The sequence below is a fragment of the Stylophora pistillata genome, chromosome 8 (assembly GCF_964205215.1).
Source record: "Stylophora pistillata chromosome 8, jaStyPist1.2, whole genome shotgun sequence".
Taxonomy (NCBI): Eukaryota; Metazoa; Cnidaria; class Anthozoa; order Scleractinia; family Pocilloporidae; genus Stylophora; species Stylophora pistillata.
Window position 1 is genome coordinate 11155103 of NC_142526.1, and position 18472 is coordinate 11173574.

The following is an 18472-nucleotide window of genomic DNA, read 5'->3' on the forward strand; positions in this document are numbered from 1 at the left end:
TGGAGGCCAGACGCATAGATGACGTCACCATCCACCAAATTTTGCTTTTTTATCATATAAACCAAATACATTCCATATTGCAGTGGGTCCTCATAGTAATGGATCACAGAGTATGCCAAACTGCGTTTTCACTCGCAGTTTCTTAAAAACTCCATTTGCTATAGAGGCGCTACACTCTGGAACACTGTCTCGAAACATTTCACAGACCAGTTTTCAGTTTTTTATCGCAAAGTGAAGAAGGACTCTTATTTTAAGGATCTCGATTTTAGTGCACAGTCAGTCCAGTCACTACCCAGGCACTACCAAGATTTTAAATGTTTTTAAATATTTTTATGTTTTAAACGCTGTAGTCAATTTACTTAGAGATAAATAATGTAAATCATTTTTTTTTATTCTTACTGTATATTTTGTAGAGTGATTTTAAGGGACACTATTATTATTGTTATTGTAATCATATTCACACGACCACACAAGCCCCCAGCTTTAAACCTCATCGTGTTTAAATAAAGGATTTGATTAATTGATTGAAACTTTAGTCAGAACATAAGTGATACACACGGCTGCACCTCGTGTGCCACTTTTTTGTTCTTACTTACATGACGTATTCTGTGATCATAGAGGGTCCCACTATTAGTGCTCTCTATTAACAATGCTGTGATCTATTAATGGACAGTTGCATGACAACATAGAATCCATTTTTTAAATATATAATTATACATATTCAACAACATACAACATATTATTACTACCACTACCACTACCGAAACAAACGACACCGCAAACCCTACGACTACAGCAACCATACCGTACATAAAAGGCATGTCTGAAAACATCTCGCGCGTCTTACTACCCTTCAATATCCGCGTCGCCCACAAACCCATCACCACACTACGTCAGTTACTAACCAACGTTAAAGACAAAGACGAACCGAGGAACAGACAGGGAGCGAGTTATAAGATCAATTGTTCCGACTGCCAAGCCTCCTACATCGGTGAGACTGGCAGAAACCTCACACCAAGACTGACTGAACACAGACGGGCGACGAGGAAAGGTGATGTCAGCAATCACATTGCTGAACACCATCGACTTACCAACCACAACATTGACTGGGACTCTGCGCAATGCCTAACCTACAGCACTGACTATTTTAAGCGACTGACTCTGGAAAGCTGGTTTATTAATTTAGAACAGACTCCCCTAAACAGATGTCAACAACTACCCGCTCCATACAAACGACTCATTCACGACATAAACATCACAAACGACCGAAAAAGAACGACCTAACTTTACCGACAGATGAAAACAGACCAATCACGACCGACTTACGTCACTTGAGTCTTACAGCCAATAACATCACGGAAAAACCAACCGATCATTTTATACGAACTGGAATGAGAACATTCTACTGACAACAATCATTCACTTGATTCTGATGATGACTTCCGCACAGGTTGTCGAAACGTCAGTCACTACCACCGACAACAGTCCTTCTCAGGACTACACTCACCCGGACGATCAGACTACACCTTCACATATTATTTCTCAGTAAGCCTGCTTTCCCAAAAAGCAATGGTAATAAGCGCTGCAGAATTAACTCACCATAAAAATTCAATTTATGTTGCGGACGCTAAAGTTGACCACAAATTTTAGTAGTGGCTCCAAGCAACTCATATTGCGTTTTTAAGAACGCGCGACAGAAGATTAAAATAAATGTTAAACGTTTTTAGAAAAGTGTCACCATTTTTCTGTACTTGGAAATAATGTCATTCCCAATTGCAGGTTTGCTAAGGTTTAAATCACTTAAATTTGGACGGACGAAGCTGTCCCAAATTGAACGAAACGTTCCGAAAACGGACATGTGTCCGTTATTGGAAAGCAACGTCCAAAATCAGACGAAAGTGTCTGATATCGGACAGTACCGTCCGAAAACGGACCTAGGTGTCGGTAATTGGAGAATACCTACCAGATCGATACAAAAGTGTCCGATACTGGACCGTTCCTCCCGAAAACGGACGGAGGTGTCCGAATTGAACGCAAACGGAAGGCGGACAGAAAAGTCCAAGAACGGACTAAATCCTCCATAATCGATGTTCCAAAATGGGACTTAGGCGTCTGTCTGAAATCTGACAAAAGTGTCTATAAGCGGAAGGAACCGTCGGAAAATACTTGCGAGTGTGCGAAGCCTGTCGGAAAAGTCCGAAATCTCACTATGCCGTCTGATACTGGACGGTATTTTGTTTTATACCAAAAGCAACCGTTTAAAATGTAGGACGATTTCGAGAAGAAAGGAATATGTTGTGCGGAAAAAAAAACGTGTTGAACGATTTGGGTTGAACTGGCAAAGGTTAGGGCCAACTAGTTTTACGCTAGGAGGGGAGGGGTGGTTGAAGGTGGGGGTGAGGGTGGGGAGGACTTGTAAAATTCACGGGCTGTGGGCGAACTTGCAATGGGGCGAACCCTCCGGTCACCTTTGAAATTTGGCGTCAAGTCGTAAAATAAGATGAATCTGTTGGAGATTTTCAACCATACGGAAACGCACCCTTAAAAGAAACTTGTTTCATTTTCTACTCACTCTGGCTCATTTTCTTCTCATGTTCACTGAAACAAGAATGATCGTAAAAAGGAGTTCTCCAACTTGATTCTATCAAGGGACAAGCGGTCACCAGCAACGTATTTGATGCTATAATCAAAACAAAGGTTAGGTACTTTCCGTGTCGAATTTCAAGCGTTGTTTATAGTTTCCAAATCGAGGTACCTGCTCTTTGCTAATCACGTGTGTCTAACGAGACCACGATCGAAGATCTTTATTCTGTTGTTTAGGATTTCAGGTCTATGACATAAATTCCACAATAAAAATTTCATCTAAGAATTAAGACTTATCTTAGAAGACAAAAACGAACAAGAACAAAACGGTAAGTCAATTAATTTCTTCTTAAACTCTTAAATGGTTTAAGAGACTTTGCGATCTAATTATCATCTTGATTAAGCAGTTTTTATTTTGTGTTAGTATGGCTGTCAATTGTGCTGTTGTTAAAAGTAATATCACTACTGATATAACGATCTTTTACGGGCAAAATGTTTTACTCGAGGAAATTTCAAATCGCCTGAAGTATTTATTATAACAACTTTAGTGAAGTATAGATAGATTTAGCAATTAGTTTGAAATGCGAACAAGCTTTCGAAGGTGCCAAAACTTCATAAACAACCACTTTTGGGAAAATTACACTTTTTAATGGGAAAACGTTTATCCGTTTATTGTCTTGTACAAAGAGAGATTGATGGAATACTTTCACTTTCCTTGTTCTCACTTGTTGTTTGAAAAACAGCACAAAGATATTTGACAAATATTTCATTTTACGTCTTTGCAAGAATTACGTCAACTTTCTCTTTACGAAGGGTGGTGAATTAAGAATTTCCCCATTTGTTTAGTGTCTTTTGGCAAATGTCCTTCAATTATTGGCAAGAATTCAAGTAGGTATCGATATATAGTTTTGAGAGACATATGTTGTCTTTGCCTTTCTTGTTCTTCATTTTGACGTGATTTGGAGCGTAATTTGTCCATTACATAATTAAATTGCTACAATATGTTGAAATATAACCCTCGAAGGCACTGACCTAATTTCTACCTGAACGGCCGGTAAGGCACCATACCATCGTGAAGATAATGTTCCAAGACGATCAATGTTGAGGAAAATATGTCTAATTGGTTATTGCACTTTCTTTCTCTTTATTTCCTTTTCCTTAGAGAAAGATGATGGACAGACGACAGCTCCTATTAGTTGCTGTGCTGTCAATCACAAGCTGTGTTTACGCCCATCAGGGACAACACACTGGTTTGTTGAAACTGAAGCCTCATAATACCTTTCGTTGCTGTTGTTTACTTTGCATCCTTAGCTAATCTCTTACAACCAATCTTCCTACTCACCCAGTCCTTGTGGATTTAAGGACATTAGTTGGCCCAACAACAATCGATATTTAGGGGCTTAACTTAATAACAGGGGGTGGGGTGGGTGGGCGTATCCATAGTGTGTCAAAAAATACAAATATTCATATACACATTCTTCAAACGATAACAATAAAACATCCTAGTATGTTACTAAATTCCCACATAACTTTTGTGTAGGCCCCTTGTTAAAAAACGTCCTGCACACTCTTTTGACATCGCTAAATGTGCTGCAATAATTCAAGGACATTTATATTGAGAACTTTCTTAACAACACTGTCACCAGAAGGAAACAGACTGTTTTTTAAATTTCTTTGTTCAATACTGCCTGGTCATAATTTTTCTCCATGGACACTCCTAGTTTCCCCACATTTAAATCTTCGGCTATGTTTTGAAAGTAAGAGTCTATTTTTACGCTTCTGATTTCAATCTCAGTTTTTGCCATGGTACTTGGGAAAGGAGGTCAGAAAATGCCAGGTGAGCTTTCGTCTTCTAATTTAGAGATTTGACAACATGGATCAAATTTAAACATTCAGCATATTCATTGTTCCAGAAATCAAAGTCAATGGTGTCAAAATGAATCTGCGCAATCCCGTGAATCAAGCTCCTAATGAATCTGGAGCCCTCGTACAAGGTCCTCCTTCAGGTACACTTATATTGGACCCTACATTGGAATTTTCACTGTGCTTTCTGTTTATTTATCGATATATCTTGGCTAATACACATGGTTCATTATAGTGGTGACAAACATTCATGATTGTGTTGCCATAGATACAAAAACTTTTATTGTTGGAGGAAAGGCATCTGATAACAGCCTTGGCAAGCTGCCTGTGATGGCAGGTATGATCACGTGACCACGTTCTAATTGTAGCAACAACGATTGTAGTTTGTACATAGTGAGTGCGTCTCCTTCGCTTAGTGCCTTGATAGAGATCGGATGGGGAGAACACAACAGTCAAACGTCTGCACATGTGCGAGTACAGTAATAACTAGCTTGGTAGCGTGCTTTTGGTCTCTCAGAACCAACAGTTCATTTTGCAGTTGTGTGCTTGATTGCCAAGCCTTTGAACGGGAGTGAGGCTAAGGGTGACCTTGTTATGATGCAAACCTTGCTGCCTTTCAAATGTAAATCACTTTATTATCATGCTAACTAGATACAGGTCTCTATCACAACACGGTCACCTTTAGCCTCACTCTGAATCAAAGGCTTGGCAACTAAGTACATAACTGTAAAATGGCCTATTCGTCTCACACAAGTTACAAACAACCACACAAGCCAATATGTCATGGTGTTTTAAAAGCGTATAACGTTTTTGATAAGGTCAAAACAGAGTGGTAAATCAACAGGATATTTGTACTTGAATAAGCTTTCGTGTTCGAAATGTCTTGACTTATCCTTTTCCTTACTTTTATTGCCTTTTACAAATTACTATGATACACAATGATATGCAATAAAAGGATTGAAAATTTGATCTGTTAACTGACTCAGCACGTAACAACTTACTTCTTGTACTTTATAGAAGCTTTAGTGATGCCTGCAACAAGTAAGCCAAAGACAGGTGGGTGATATCATAAATTGTCTAGAACACTAAGTGATTAATGCTAAGAGCAGAAAGTGAATGAATAAATGAATGAATAAAATAAGGAGATTAAAAGAAGTGAATCCTCTGAAAAAACCTTCTGGTAATCCAAGGTCAAAACCATTCAAAAATCAAAAAAATGAAACATTTAATATAGCCTCAAAATAATGCATAGAAAATTAGAAAAATGAGGAGCGGGAAATTTGACATACTTATGGACTTTTATTGACAAATGGTCATTTCAGATGAGTTTCTTACCATGAACGCGAGAAACTCACTCATCTCGTTTCCGTTTGTTAGTAGATCCTCATATTTTGTTTTATTGTCTGTTTAGCTGAAGATAAAGCTATGGATGATCTCAAATTAACCGAAGAGGAGAAAAGTAAGAATTTCACTGCTTGTCTTTTATGGCCGATATATATATTTTTTAATGAACACCACAAATACTTTGACTGTCCTATCTGTAACCTATCGAAATATTTTCCGATGGTTTTCACTTTCTGGCTGAGATAATAGTTTATAAATATCCAACCCACTCCATTTCATTTTTCTTAAACTCCTTGTCGCAAGCCTAAAAAATAAACCAAACTGTAATGAAAACTTCAGTTCTTAGAAGGGTCCTGTATTTAAAACATGGTGCTTGTCTGTGCATACGTGTTTGTAAGCGTTCAGAGGTTTGAAACTGGGGTTAGGTAGTAAGGATACAGAAGCGAGTTTATTTATTAACTCTAAATGCATTTTTGTAGAGAAGTTATTTCCATGTGAGGACTACAAACCTTATTGTAAGAATTACGCCCAGACTGGACAGTGTAGAGATGTTTATACGCAGAGGTATTGCAGAAAAAGCTGTGATTTATGCAAAGGTAAGCACTAAAGAAGGTGTAAACAAAAGTAGGAAACGAAGGTAAGATAATGTTATGTCAATTATCGTCACTGGAAAAGTACCTTGGTACGTCACTTGTCCCAGGCCTCTACAGGAAAGCTGCTCAGCCGCCTGGTTCCCAGGATTTCTATCATTCCTTTCACCTCCTAAAGGAAAGGTCGGGTTTGATTGTCTAACAGCAGTTTCAGTGCAATACGAACACGATAATGTAATTATACATCTTTAGTGGAGCCGGTGTTTCGGTTAATTTACTACAACTGCTGTGCTCAGCGGGAAAGTCGCGAAGGAGGAATTGAATTCTCGATAGTAATTCGCAATTCTCGACTCACTGTCGATTTGTTTTTGCCTAAAACTTTTAATAAGTGTTTGAGCGTGGAAATTGTCGTTCAGATTTGCAAATCTCGTAATCTAAAGGGCCTTAAATAGATAAAAACTAAGAATCACAACAATGTATCCTTTTCTTGCTCGAAACGTAACTTAAAATTTCTGATTTGCATGGCCAATCTAGTTCCTTATGGAGTGTTCATTGGCTGCCAAGACTTAGATGTCTGCAAGAAGTTTGCCGCGTCTGCCTGCATGGTGCATTGGGTCAGAGAGACGTGTAAATCAAAATGTGGAGTATGTGGCTATGGTAAGCAGAATATGAAACAAAACGAAGGGAATAATGCATAGGCCATTGTTCGTGTACGTGTCAAAACTGGCTACCGAACAATGGTCCAAACTTATTTGCAATCTATTTGGTAGCGAAACACACACGAGAAAGTAAACCTCGTACGCCCGTACTGACGGCGAGATGATTTTTCTTATTTACACAAACTTTCAGATCAGCCGAAAGTAACACACTGTTACATCATGTCAAATTACTCTCACATAGAATCAAGTCGACAAGAAACAACGCTCTGATAAAAATCCCCCGAATTTAATAGATGTAGCGGAGAATAGCCATTTTGCCGCTGAACAATGAAGGCTAAAAACAGTTTAATTGATTCCATGAGATGAAAGTGAAATCTTTTCTCTTCAGAACGTCAAGGCAACGCCCACATCACCATTGGCAAAAAGAGACATTTCAGTGACACTAACGTAAAAAAGCAAGACAAAAGCACACATGACGTAAAGAAGATTGAAAAGAAACAGAAAGATAAAGTAAAACAGCTTCAAAAAGTCCTTACGAAAGTGACCAAGAAAGTAAAGGATGCTGTGAAGCAAGTGGCAGCAAAAGTCGAGAAACTTAAGAAGAAGAACGACAAACCTTCTGTTAATAACAAGCCAGTGGTCAAACCGACAGTCAGCGTCAGCGAGAAGAGCGACGACCACGGTGACGTAAATGAAAAGAATGACAGCGCTGTTGATGACGATACCGCTGTAAGTAAATACATGATAATAAGTACAGGTTGTAAAGCTCATTACTATTTTTTTGTGTGCGTCAAAACAATTTTTTTTAAAATTTTCCCAAAAGAAAGATGTGGCTATGCAAACACGGATGAATTCCCCTTTTAGTTGAGAAGAGTATGGAGGACTTGGATACTGAAGTTTGGATTTAATGAGATTAATGAGGTATCTTTTCAAAAGTGCGAACCCAAAACGTAACAGCCATGTTTGCATTACCTCATTTACGGCAGTTTTACAACCGAGTGTCCAAAAAGCTAAACCAAAGTAATCCCAGCGACCATTCAGAACAAAGGATAATATCATTAGTAGCCAATGAGAAGTCGAAGTAAATATGAGCAAACTGCTTTAAGCGCGGGAAAACGCGAATGGTAACGTCGCCACTGTTTTCAGAGTTGCATCTGATTGGTTGAGAGGGAGGTGCGAGTTTTCTGGACCAATCACAGAGCAAGGTTTGGTACTTTCGACACTCAGTTGAAAATTGTTTTAGTGACACCTATCAAAATATGAGAGTGCGCTTGGTATCTCATCTATCTCAACAAAAAGTTAGTGAATAAGATGAAAAATGATCCAAGTATCTGTTTTGATAGTTGTTTGTTTTGTGTTTTACAATTTTGTCAAGGACCAAGATGTGAGCGGGGAAGGAAGCTCTGATGACGAGAACGAAGATGATAATGATGACGAAGATGAAGACAATGAATCAAGTGCGGCTGAGCCTGAGGACGAACCTGAAGAGCCAATCAAACTTGATACAGACCCACGGGGTGAGCCTGTAGTCGCCAAGATGGTCCATCAGCCAATCAAATTTAACGACGCTCCTCTGAAAGCTGTGCGTGTTAAACTTGTCAAGAGCAAGAAACAAGTCAAGGCTGTCAAGGATGCAAAACCGAAAGTTGAGCACAAAAAGACGGCGAAAAAAGTCAGCAGTGATAAAGTGGAGAAGAAGGCCAAAACAATTGACGAAGTAGTTAAGCAAGACAAACCAAAGATTAAAACCACGAAACCGAAGAAGCTAAAAAATTGAAATCGATATTCGTAACAAGTTACGATTAAAAACTGAAGACTTTTGTTTCGTTTCGCTTATATATGTAAATGTTACTTCATCATATTATGTAGAAGTTTTAAATGATTCTTATACTTCGGAGTAGTTTTTTTTCCTGGACACAGTTTGTTAGCTTCTATGCAGATGGAGTGCATCACTAGCTTTTAATAGTACCTATTCACAAGAAAGATCCACGCTTCCAGATTGGTATATATTATGCTGGCTTCCCTAACATGATCAGCTTATTGTAATTTAAATGATTACAGTTACTTTTGAAATTATTTACTACCTTGAGAGTCTTTAATTTGCGCAATAAATATTTTTCTGTAATGAAATATGAGCAACTGATCCTTCCCTGTGCCCTGAATTAAATACCTCCACATGCATTTGTTTTTTGTTTTGTTTTGTTTTGTTTTTTGCATTCTGAGATTTGATAGTACTTGGTAGTCATTTAGCTGTTAAAGTTCGGTCCGCCACTCATTTTGAACTATGAAAATATGACTGATTTTATAGCTTATCACAAAAAGATGACTCTATTGAGATTAAAAGGGGTAAGTTTCTAGGAAACTGCGGTGCTGCGCCGGTGGGATGTATTACAAGACAATTTGGTTTTATCAACTGAGTTGATAAAGTAAATTGGTTACCATAGAGAGTTTCTTAACTTGAAATTTCAAGCGTTAGCCATTTGTGAGAAATGTTTGGTTTGGGTGATTTATATAATGAGTGTAGGAGCTGCGCTTTCAATGGGAACATGGTAACGAGAAAAACACAAAGATAAATTATTTGAATGGAGAGCGTTCGTTGATGCCGCCGGGATTGGGATTAGCCACGTTTCTCATGAGGTTTCGTAGCACAGTTCAAGGGCTCAACCGTTATCTGGGGGACACTGATTTGATTCCGTCGGAGCATAAATACTCTTTAAAGGCTTCATTTTTCTGCTGCTCAACTGTAAGATTAAATTTGACACACTGCAAGATTAAATTTGAAACCCTTGGGGATGGGAGGGGGGGGGGGAGAGGGGGGATTGTGGGCAAGACCACCTTGAGTTCCTTCTCAGATCATATTCATGAATTTCTTTTAAAGCAGTTCTACTGAAGGTGTTCTGGGTACGGCCAGAACGGGTAATCGCGTTGTTTGATGTACAAACCGGATAGGATTCTTAGCTAGTTAAAACAAATTAAATTTAATTGTCAAAACATATTCACTACAAAACATAAGCACGGCTTTGTTAGTATAAGTGGCAATGTTCTGGTAAAATCATTGTAAACATTTATCTTCTAAAATCGCATATTGCAGTTGCGATCTGCAAACTTCAGTTAGATGGTGTTCTTTTGAACAAAACAGGTGCGTTTTTTGGCTCGTACCCAGCTCCTGGTGGGTCAAATGTTCCTCTTGGACAAACAAGCACGCGACTCGCTAAGAATTATGGGATCACTTTTCTCTCAACTGAAAGAGCTGCCAAATTATTGTTTTAAATGTTATCATATTTTTGAAATTCAAAACAACCTTTCGGAAGGACCGTTCGCATTTTCCTCTATGTCTTCTTCATAACCATAAAATTACAAGGTAAGAACTGTGTTCATGAAAGGTTTGCATTTCGAGTAAATTGTTTGATTGTCTGAACTATACGAACTAAGTTCCAGGAACTTTGACAGAAGAGTCAATTAATTGAACAGAACGTTTCTCTATCGAACAAGTTATTACTATTTAATCGATCCATTACTCTCACCCTTGTGAAGTTGACTTATTTCTGACTGCATATCTTTAGACTGAGAAATAAAAAATCTCCATCACTATCCCCTAGTCATAAGACACGCAATTAACACCAATTTACGCTGTTATTTGCTTAGTAGATTTTTTATTTCTGTTAGATAAATGAGTTTTGTTCCTATAAAGTATATAAGAAATACCTTTTACATTATCTCTGCTTTTTTGTTTAAAACCGTATGCACACTGATTAAAACATCGATTATTTTTGTACAGAATTTTAGAAAAATCGCAACCAATTGCATGCATATAAGAGTTCATTTTAGTAACCGACCCGATCTTAACAACCGGTCTATAACCTGCTCTCCTTTGTTAGATAAAGAAAACGATGAAGCTGACGGCGACGAGATATGGTGTAAAGGCACTGTTCATATTACTCTGCTGTGCCGTACAGCATGGATTGTTGGAGGCTAAAGGTAATTACGAAATTTATCCACTGAAATAGCCCAGTTTGAAATATTCTTAATTCAATTAATCGATCTATTGACTCGTTGTTTTCATTCTCGCCGTGATCTTTACCAGCTTTGTATAATGACTTATAAAAGATAATGCAAACGACAAATAAAAAGTGATAACTGCAAAACGGCATTGAAACGAAAAGCTTCAGTGAACCACAATGTTTCATAGACGATTTCGCCACTAAGTATAATGATTTTATTGTTCTCCTGAGGAAATGGTTGTGCTCTGATCACTGTGAATTATTTATGATGAATATTTTGGCCATTTTCAGTTCGAATGGCACCAGCTGAAGTTTATATGCAAGTATTACGGCGAGACCTGTCTTCACTTAGATTTTAACAAAACAAACTGCAGGAGAAAACGCGAGAACGTACGTCAGATCCACAGAATAGCCTACGACTTTTTATGGGTTTTTAAGATACGCTCAAACTAGATGGGTGATCAAATAAAACTTTGCGGAATAGATAAATGTAGTCTCGCAGGTCAATGAATCAATGGCAAACACTGCATAACCCGCTCAGAAGCTTTTGGAAAAACGTACGGAGCAAAATTGATGCACAGTTGACTCAAACTGGCAAATATAAATGTTCGGAAATCTCTGAAATACACTCAAATATTTTAAGATGAAAGCAGTGCAGGTCGTCTTGTTTTCGCCGGGTACCATCAGCTCTGTCGAACACAGTTAGATTATACATTTTCCAGGCTTTTCGCTTTGCAATATTGAATTGTTCTGTTCACTAAATCACTTTTCAAAAGCAAAATGGACTTCCCATAGCAACTTCCCCGAATGAAACAAATTGTCAGCGCAACCACTGACTCTTCCCCAGACGTTGATCAAGATCATGGATGGTACCCAAGATATCCTTCAATTCATAGGAGAGCAAAGAGATTGAAAGAATTACTTTTTTAAGAGGGCCTTTTATAGGTTTATTTTTCTGTCGCAAGAAATGAAAAAACAAGCAATAAAATGATGAATAATCCTTAAAGGTAGTTCAATATTCTAAAGAGAATTGTCAGATTTTTTTGTCACTATTTTACGGCTGGTTTTAAAAAAATAAAACGGGTACTTGTAAGTTCATTAAGAGAAAATCAGCTTTTGAAGAGAACACCCGCTTTGTCAATGAGATCACAAACTGCTGGGGAATTTCATCTCCAAAAAACATATGATGGGACTCTTATTACAAATCTTGTTTTGTGTACTGAAACACAAGTGGAACTGTTTGTTTGTTTGTACACAACTTTGCCATGGTTGATGACATGACTTTATCCTAAAGGCGGCGATGTTTATCGGCGACTGAGCATTCTAATACGGAGAAGCAACGAAAGATTTTGACTCCGATTAACACGGAGAGAACTAGCTAAAAAGATGTACAAGGAAATTGCCCATAATTATACCCTCTTTCCAAACTTGGAGTATACACCGACACGAAAAGCTGGAAATACCTTGCATTTTAAGCAGTCTATGCAACAGCTTTTCTCCAACGAGGAAACGCAATATTTATAGAATAAACAGACCCCGAAAAGATGATAAAACATCCTATTCGATAAAGAGAGGTGTCAGGATTTCCGGAACATCATAATTCAAGATTTTAAAGAAATCTTGTTTTGGGTCAGAGTGGAAGCACGACTTTTTTAGCACCATCCAAACGCTAGAAAGCTACTGGAGACTTTTTGAAAGTTGTAAGCCAGTCTATGCCATGTGCTAAGTTTCCATATGCCACTAGCCGATATAAGAATGAATGAGCAAACATCGTGCTTTCGCATTGCACGACTTATTGGACCAGTAGCGAAGAACTTGCAGGTGAAATACCGCCAGTCAGAGAGGCTAACAGAGCTCAAGGCTCTTACTTTGATGTGCTAGATTATTTACTTCTTTTTGCATATTTCAGTGCATTTATCAAGTCCTTCCTTTCCTGATTTTCCCCTAAACAGCCATCAAGAAATCAAAACACGCCGTGCACAAAAGTGGAAGCAAGAAAAACAGTGGTAAATCTATTACCTATGATAGTTTAACTGCCTATCAGTTTCCTTCGGATCTGCTTCCAATATCATCCTGAATACAGTTACTAACTGAAATCTCTATTCAATTTCTCACAGCCCCAAAGGGAGAATTTTGTGTCAACCATTCTTATTGCTCTAAGTACAGCGATCTCGATTGCGCTTCGGAATGGGTTCAGCTAAACTGCCCCAGAATGTGCAGACTCTGTGAATATGAAGGTATAGAACTATGTTTCATCACAGTACAAGGATCACCCAGCTAGTTGTCTTTGTTTATGGATTGCTACTGGTATCGCGCAAAATAACTTTTCTTAGGTTAGAAAACTCTGGTGGACCCACTCGTATATTTAAAAATACATTTTCGCACAAAACAACGCTAGGAGTTGCGTTCCACACCAGTGGATTCATGGTACATTTGGACACAGGCAGCCATATTTTTTTTTTGTCTAGAATTGATAGGGATTTGCTAAAGCTGGTATTTTTAAACTTGATTGTATCATGAAGTTTTTTTATTCCGACACCATTTACAGGTCCTGAATTAATGAAGCTTCCTGCCGTCTTGTATTACAAGAAGGGAGACAAGAAGCACGGAATAAGTGGGTCGAAACACAAGAGTAAACACACTACCAAACACATAGAGAAACGAGATGATGGCGATAGACGCGATGTAGTCTTTCTTAGTCATCCAAATGACTATTCACCAACCAAACAGCCCGACCCTGTCCCGACAACCAGTTACAGCCTTTTTGACTACCAGAGCAATTACAGGAACTGGTTATTCCTTTACCCGGATCAGCATCCTGTTAATTTGCGTTACGTTGACACAGGAAAAGCTGCCGACCCTAATCAGCAAAGCACGGTTCAGCAGACAGCTGCCGGTGCCCAGGATGCTCCTGTTGCATCCACTCCTGCTGGACAAGCTGGTGTTGCTGCCCCTGCCAATGGAGGTGCATCTGTGACTTCTCCTGATGCAGGCGTCACCCCTGCAGCTGCCTCTACTACAGCTTCTGCAGCTGCACCCGCGACTGTTCCTGCTACTGATACATCTGCAGCTGCTCCAGCTGCCATAGCTGCTGCACCCACGACAGCTCAGTCAGCATCTGCAGCTGCTGCTCCTGCTGCAGGTGCAATACCAGGTGTTGCTCCTGCATCGACTCAAACTCCTGCTGCATCTAACCCAGCGATGCCACAAGTAGGACAGGCTGCGGCGACTGTTCAGCAGCCTGCGGCACCAATTGTTGCCCAGAAACCTGTCGCCGCACAGCAGCCCGCTGCAAATGAGACCATCCAAGTAATTAATCAGACAGTTTCACTTGCATCTAATACAACAGGCTTTGTACCATCTGTGGCAAACGCGAGCCAACCGAACCAGACCATCATGGCTGGAGCATTCACTGCAGGAAATATGACCTCTAACGAGACTGTTGCCACAGGTAATGCATTCTGAGTAAATATATGGAAAAATGCTGATATGTACAGATTTTTGGAATTAGGTTTAGTGTACATCAACTTTAGCACAACGGTCGTATTACATAATGACATGGATAATTCTGAAATTCTATCGAATTTTTTATGATCATCCAAGATTCTCAAGTGTACACAAATGTACCCTCCTTAGGTAGCGCACCTATTACGCCCATGATTATATCTTTTATGCTAAATTTTCATGTTTCTCAACCACAACTGAAATTTTTTACCATATTTTCGGTTTCAGTGAGGAGGCTGCTTTTGCTTTTAGTCCCGAGTAGTTTTTCTACTTTCAGATAAGAGTGCAAGTTTTACTGACTCTGGGATCAACCAGTGATATCAGTAGTTTATGGTTGTGTTGTTCTTGTTATCGTTTAGCTCAATGTTGCAATGCTAAATGGAGACTTTCAGTGTTAATATTTTTCTTGCACAAGGTAACATCCCCACATTAAATCAGTCTCAACCATGGGTAGAGCCACTATCACAGAATTCAACACTGTCACAAAACACGTCACTGTCAGGGAATTCTTCATTAACAAAAAATTTGACACGATCATCAGCACTCGGACAAAATCAAACTAGTCCACTGAATACAACATCACAAAACGCACCGGCCACATCTGCGCTTCTGAAAGACAAAGCATCCATAGATGAATCACATGAATCGCTAAATACTTCACCATTGTCGCCATTCCACTTATCAGAAGAAGAGGTAACTTCACAACACGAACTTCATGTTGTCAACTCGGATAGGTCGAGTAAAATGCAAGGAAATTTTAGACCTAACGCTGCAAGTGTAACCTTTTCTGGTCCAGGTACCTTAGATCTGACGTCTACTGGACAGTCCTTTACTCAGGATGTCACTGTAGACCCACAACAGGCGGACTCTGAGAATGCTGCTGATTACCCATGGACGTGCTGCAAGAAACAGCCGAGACCAGAAGGTTGCAAAAAGTGCCCTGACATGCCAAAGGCTCCACCATGTAGGTAGTCCCATGTTTATCTTCTTGCGCACATTTACAGAATCAAGGGGCCTTCGTACGTTGGAAAAAGAAGATAAGTCATTTTAGTTATAAAACTACTCTGTCATCCAAGTGTTGGGGAAAATGTGGCGACGATAAAAGAGGAAGCCTGCAGTTTCTGGACCACAGCTTAAAGTTAGGAGTCTCATAAGAAGATTATCTATACTTACAAAACATACACCAATCTGCAATATGGGAACAAAGTGTTACGCTTACTTATTTGTTATATCCTTGTCATCAAATTTGAAATGTAAAACAATCGTGTCTCCTCTTGAAAGGAACACTCAGCCTCCTTTTTCAAATTGCACGAATTAAATATTTTAATTTATCTTATTTCAGTGACCCACATATTCGGCGTTTACTGCAATGACTTGTACAAGGACTGCGCTTATGGATACTCCAACTGTAACGATACCTGGTGGCAGATTAATTGTCCTAAGAGATGCAACCTTTGCAAAAGTAAGCATTTGTTAAGACGTTTGGTTGACCACGGACCAAACATTTTTCCTTGAGCAAACCAACGTTCCACATTTTCGAACAGTCTGACATTTTGCTACCTTTGAACACGGGTTTACTTTCTTGCAGCCGAGGATGCGCAAAGCCGCACCGAGGCCACGCAGACCAAGGAGATTTATCCATCTGAAGTGAACGATCTGAAGGAGAACGCCACCCTAGAATCGGATCTCGTTGCACCCGCCCCAGGAGCCAAGCCTCTTGTGGCCAAATATACTCTCAGAGTGAAGCCCAAGTTATTGAACGGTGTGCCACAGACACAAGAGATCCGCATCATGCCTCCAAACAAGGCTGGGGTCAAAGGATACGTAAAACCACTTATGGTACTGAAACAAAATATTACTAAGCCTATGATTGAGAATATTGAGATCGACATCCCACCAAAAGGTGCAAAATTTAGCTCCAAGCCAAGCGTAGAGGTCATTGAAGGAGATCATACAGAGATGCTACAAGTAAGCAAGGGACAGGCTATTGTGGAGGATCCCGTGCAGAAGTCACAGACGGAGCCTGAAGGTAAGATGCAGGGTGAGGATATGCTGCAATTATTTTAGTTTTATTCCATAATACAAGGGGAGTAGTTCTTGCAGGTAGAGTGGTCTGAAACATGTATGTTTTATAAATTAATTGCTTTTGTCCGATTGAGAGAGAGCTTCGGTCTCTCTCAACAACTTCTGCAGATTAGCCCTAAAACGATATCCTTTTAATTACGTTGATTGTTGATGTGTAGAAAAGAAGCAATTGGGGTTGAAGCAGAGGCTGTTATTACTAATCTAAGTTTTATGTTAATTGCTGAGTTGCATCATTATTTGTATATAATAAAATTTAAAGAGTCCAAGCCCGAAAAAGAGGCAAATGATATAACTGCAAGCAACCAGACCGAATCCACCCCAGTTACACAAGAAAATGTAAACCACACCATCCAAGATCAAACAAACACACAGACTCAGTCTCCATTTGACGATCAAGCGGCAACATTGGCTGACCAGACTAACCAGGCCCAAGCCACCACAACAGCCCAGGCCACCGCTGCAGTTCCTGAAGCTGCCACTGCTAGCGCATCAACCCAAGCCGATGCCATTACCACTGCAACCACCCAACCGGATGCATCAGCCACTCAAGCGGCTGCTTATACCAACAGTAAGTTACATTGTCTTTTGGGTTATTTGGTTTTTTGAAGTTGTTACAAATTGTGCATAATTTTTCTTGATTACGTGTTGTTCACAGCCCAAACTTGTACTGATGACGGCAGATGTGCACCCTACACCGCTGACCGTTGTGCAGATCCATGGTTGAGGGAAAACTGCAAGAGCATGTGCAATCTATGTTAAATACTACAAGGTATGCAGTTTGTTGTACGTCTGAACGAAAATAAAGAGGAAAGAAGATCTTCTGTGAATGAAAACCTTTAATTACCGATGAAATACCAATCTGAGAAATTGGAATGATGCTGAGTTTAAAGGAAACGTTACTTGAAGTTCTTATGATAGCAACAAAATAAACTTATAATTAAGGTGCCGTACGCGTAATCCTGTTTAAATGGTGATGAGAGGGGAGGGTGGGTGGGTGTATTACTTTCGTTTTTGGGTGATAACGAGAAAAAGCTGAATACAATACCAGGCTGACTGAGACTAAAAGCCTGCCACATTTTTACTAGGGTAATTAGAGAAAGAAAGAAAAGCCTTGTAAATTGAGATTCCGTCTGGATAAAACGGAAAAATTTTGTGAGTGAAGAAGAATATTTGTATCACACGATGACATATTCATGGATGAGTCGAGAGTGAAAGGGGAGTGTTCCCAAAGCCACATGGACTCAAGAACGAACGGCGAAAAAATTCCAAAAATACTGAATTTTTTTTATCTTTTACTCTTTGACAGGTTTGGAAGTGACTGGATCTTTTTTCAGTCGTGTGAACACCGGAAGCAGCTGTAGATAAGAAACTCTTAGGGCACCAAGTCGGCTGATTGCTTCTTTACATTTTATTACTTTGCCGTGGGGTTTTTATCCTTGACTTAGCAGTAGATTAGAGTTGACCTAGCTTTTCCATTAGCATAACTAACTTTGATTTCTTCTCTGCACGAGGCTACTTGTAATCTGCAGTTTGCCGTTCTCAGTTCAACTTGGGAAAATCGAGTTATCACTGTTACTTTAAAATCGCCTAGGTACGGTGTTATATATTTAGTTACTAGAATACTAAAATCCCAATTTTTTCCGAAGAAGTGTATCCGTGGTGTGAGGTCATCGTGAATCAAACATATAGCTATTCTATGAGTGCGAATGTCATATTTTTTGGATTGCTAAATTCTATTTCGCTTGTGAAGTGCATGTTTATTCTTTAAATAAAAATCGTCATAAATAAACTTTCATGTGTTCTGAGCTGTTTCGTGAGCAATTGTTATTGTCGTCCAAATTAG

At 39.3% G+C, this 18472-nt stretch overlaps 3 protein-coding genes across 6 annotated transcripts in view; all 3 read left to right on the plus strand.

The window, feature by feature from the left end:
* LOC111336062 (uncharacterized) overlaps positions 1-1714 on the plus strand; it is a 5524-nt gene extending 3810 nt beyond the window's left edge. The window contains exon 3 of the mRNA XM_022942091.2: positions 1-1714. This exon is cut by the window's left edge and continues 846 nt beyond it. The gene's annotated coding sequence lies outside the window, so the exon portion shown is untranslated.
* Positions 1715-2756: 1042 nt separating this feature from the next.
* Positions 2757-9169, plus strand: LOC111336052 (uncharacterized). Of its 3 annotated transcripts, XM_088731677.1 has the most exons (12): positions 2840-2912; positions 3397-3471; positions 3746-3833; positions 4379-4420; positions 4497-4589; positions 4715-4783; positions 5464-5502; positions 5858-5905; positions 6270-6386; positions 6915-7037; positions 7428-7768; positions 8415-9169. In XM_088731677.1, the coding sequence occupies exons 3-12, from the start codon at positions 3752-3754 to the stop codon at positions 8814-8816; spliced, it is 1356 nt and encodes a 451-aa protein (XP_088587803.1). In that variant the 5' UTR covers positions 2840-2912; positions 3397-3471; positions 3746-3751; the 3' UTR covers positions 8817-9169. The 3 variants fall into 3 exon arrangements, with proteins under 3 accessions (XP_088587802.1, XP_088587804.1, XP_088587803.1); XM_088731676.1 differs by lacking the exon at positions 3397-3471 and having other exon boundaries at positions 2757-2912; XM_088731678.1 differs by lacking the exons at positions 3397-3471; positions 4715-4783 and having other exon boundaries at positions 2757-2912.
* Positions 9170-10262: 1093 nt separating this feature from the next.
* LOC111336053 (uncharacterized) lies at positions 10263-18434 on the plus strand. 2 transcript variants are annotated; one of them, XM_022942080.2, is made up of 11 exons: positions 10263-10400; positions 10918-11017; positions 12993-13046; positions 13158-13277; positions 13589-14491; positions 14960-15508; positions 15887-16006; positions 16133-16573; positions 16889-17197; positions 17285-17398; positions 17936-18434. In XM_022942080.2, exons 2-10 carry the CDS (start codon positions 10930-10932, stop codon positions 17386-17388), a joined length of 2688 nt encoding a protein of 895 aa, XP_022797815.2. In that variant the 5' UTR covers positions 10263-10400; positions 10918-10929; the 3' UTR covers positions 17389-17398; positions 17936-18434. The 2 variants fall into 2 exon arrangements, with proteins under 2 accessions (XP_022797815.2, XP_022797816.2); XM_022942081.2 differs by having other exon boundaries at positions 10269-10400; positions 15341-15508.
* The last annotated feature ends 38 nt before the right edge of the window (positions 18435-18472 follow it).

Coding starts and splice junctions, on each gene's coding strand:
- LOC111336053 (XM_022942080.2), top strand. CDS start 10,930: ATGAAGCTGACGGCGACGAGATATGGTGTAAAGGCACTGTTCATATTA. Junction 15,509..15,886: donor CATGCCAAAGGCTCCACCAT/GTAGGTAGTCCC, acceptor ATCTTATTTCAG/TGACCCACATATTCGGCGTT. Junction 16,574..16,888: donor GTCACAGACGGAGCCTGAAG/GTAAGATGCAGG, acceptor TAAAATTTAAAG/AGTCCAAGCCCGAAAAAGAG.
- LOC111336052 (XM_088731676.1), top strand. CDS start 3,752: ATGATGGACAGACGACAGCTCCTATTAGTTGCTGTGCTGTCAATCACA. Junction 7,038..7,427: donor ATGTGGAGTATGTGGCTATG/GTAAGCAGAATA, acceptor TTTTCTCTTCAG/AACGTCAAGGCAACGCCCAC. Junction 7,769..8,414: donor CTGTTGATGACGATACCGCT/GTAAGTAAATAC, acceptor AATTTTGTCAAG/GACCAAGATGTGAGCGGGGA.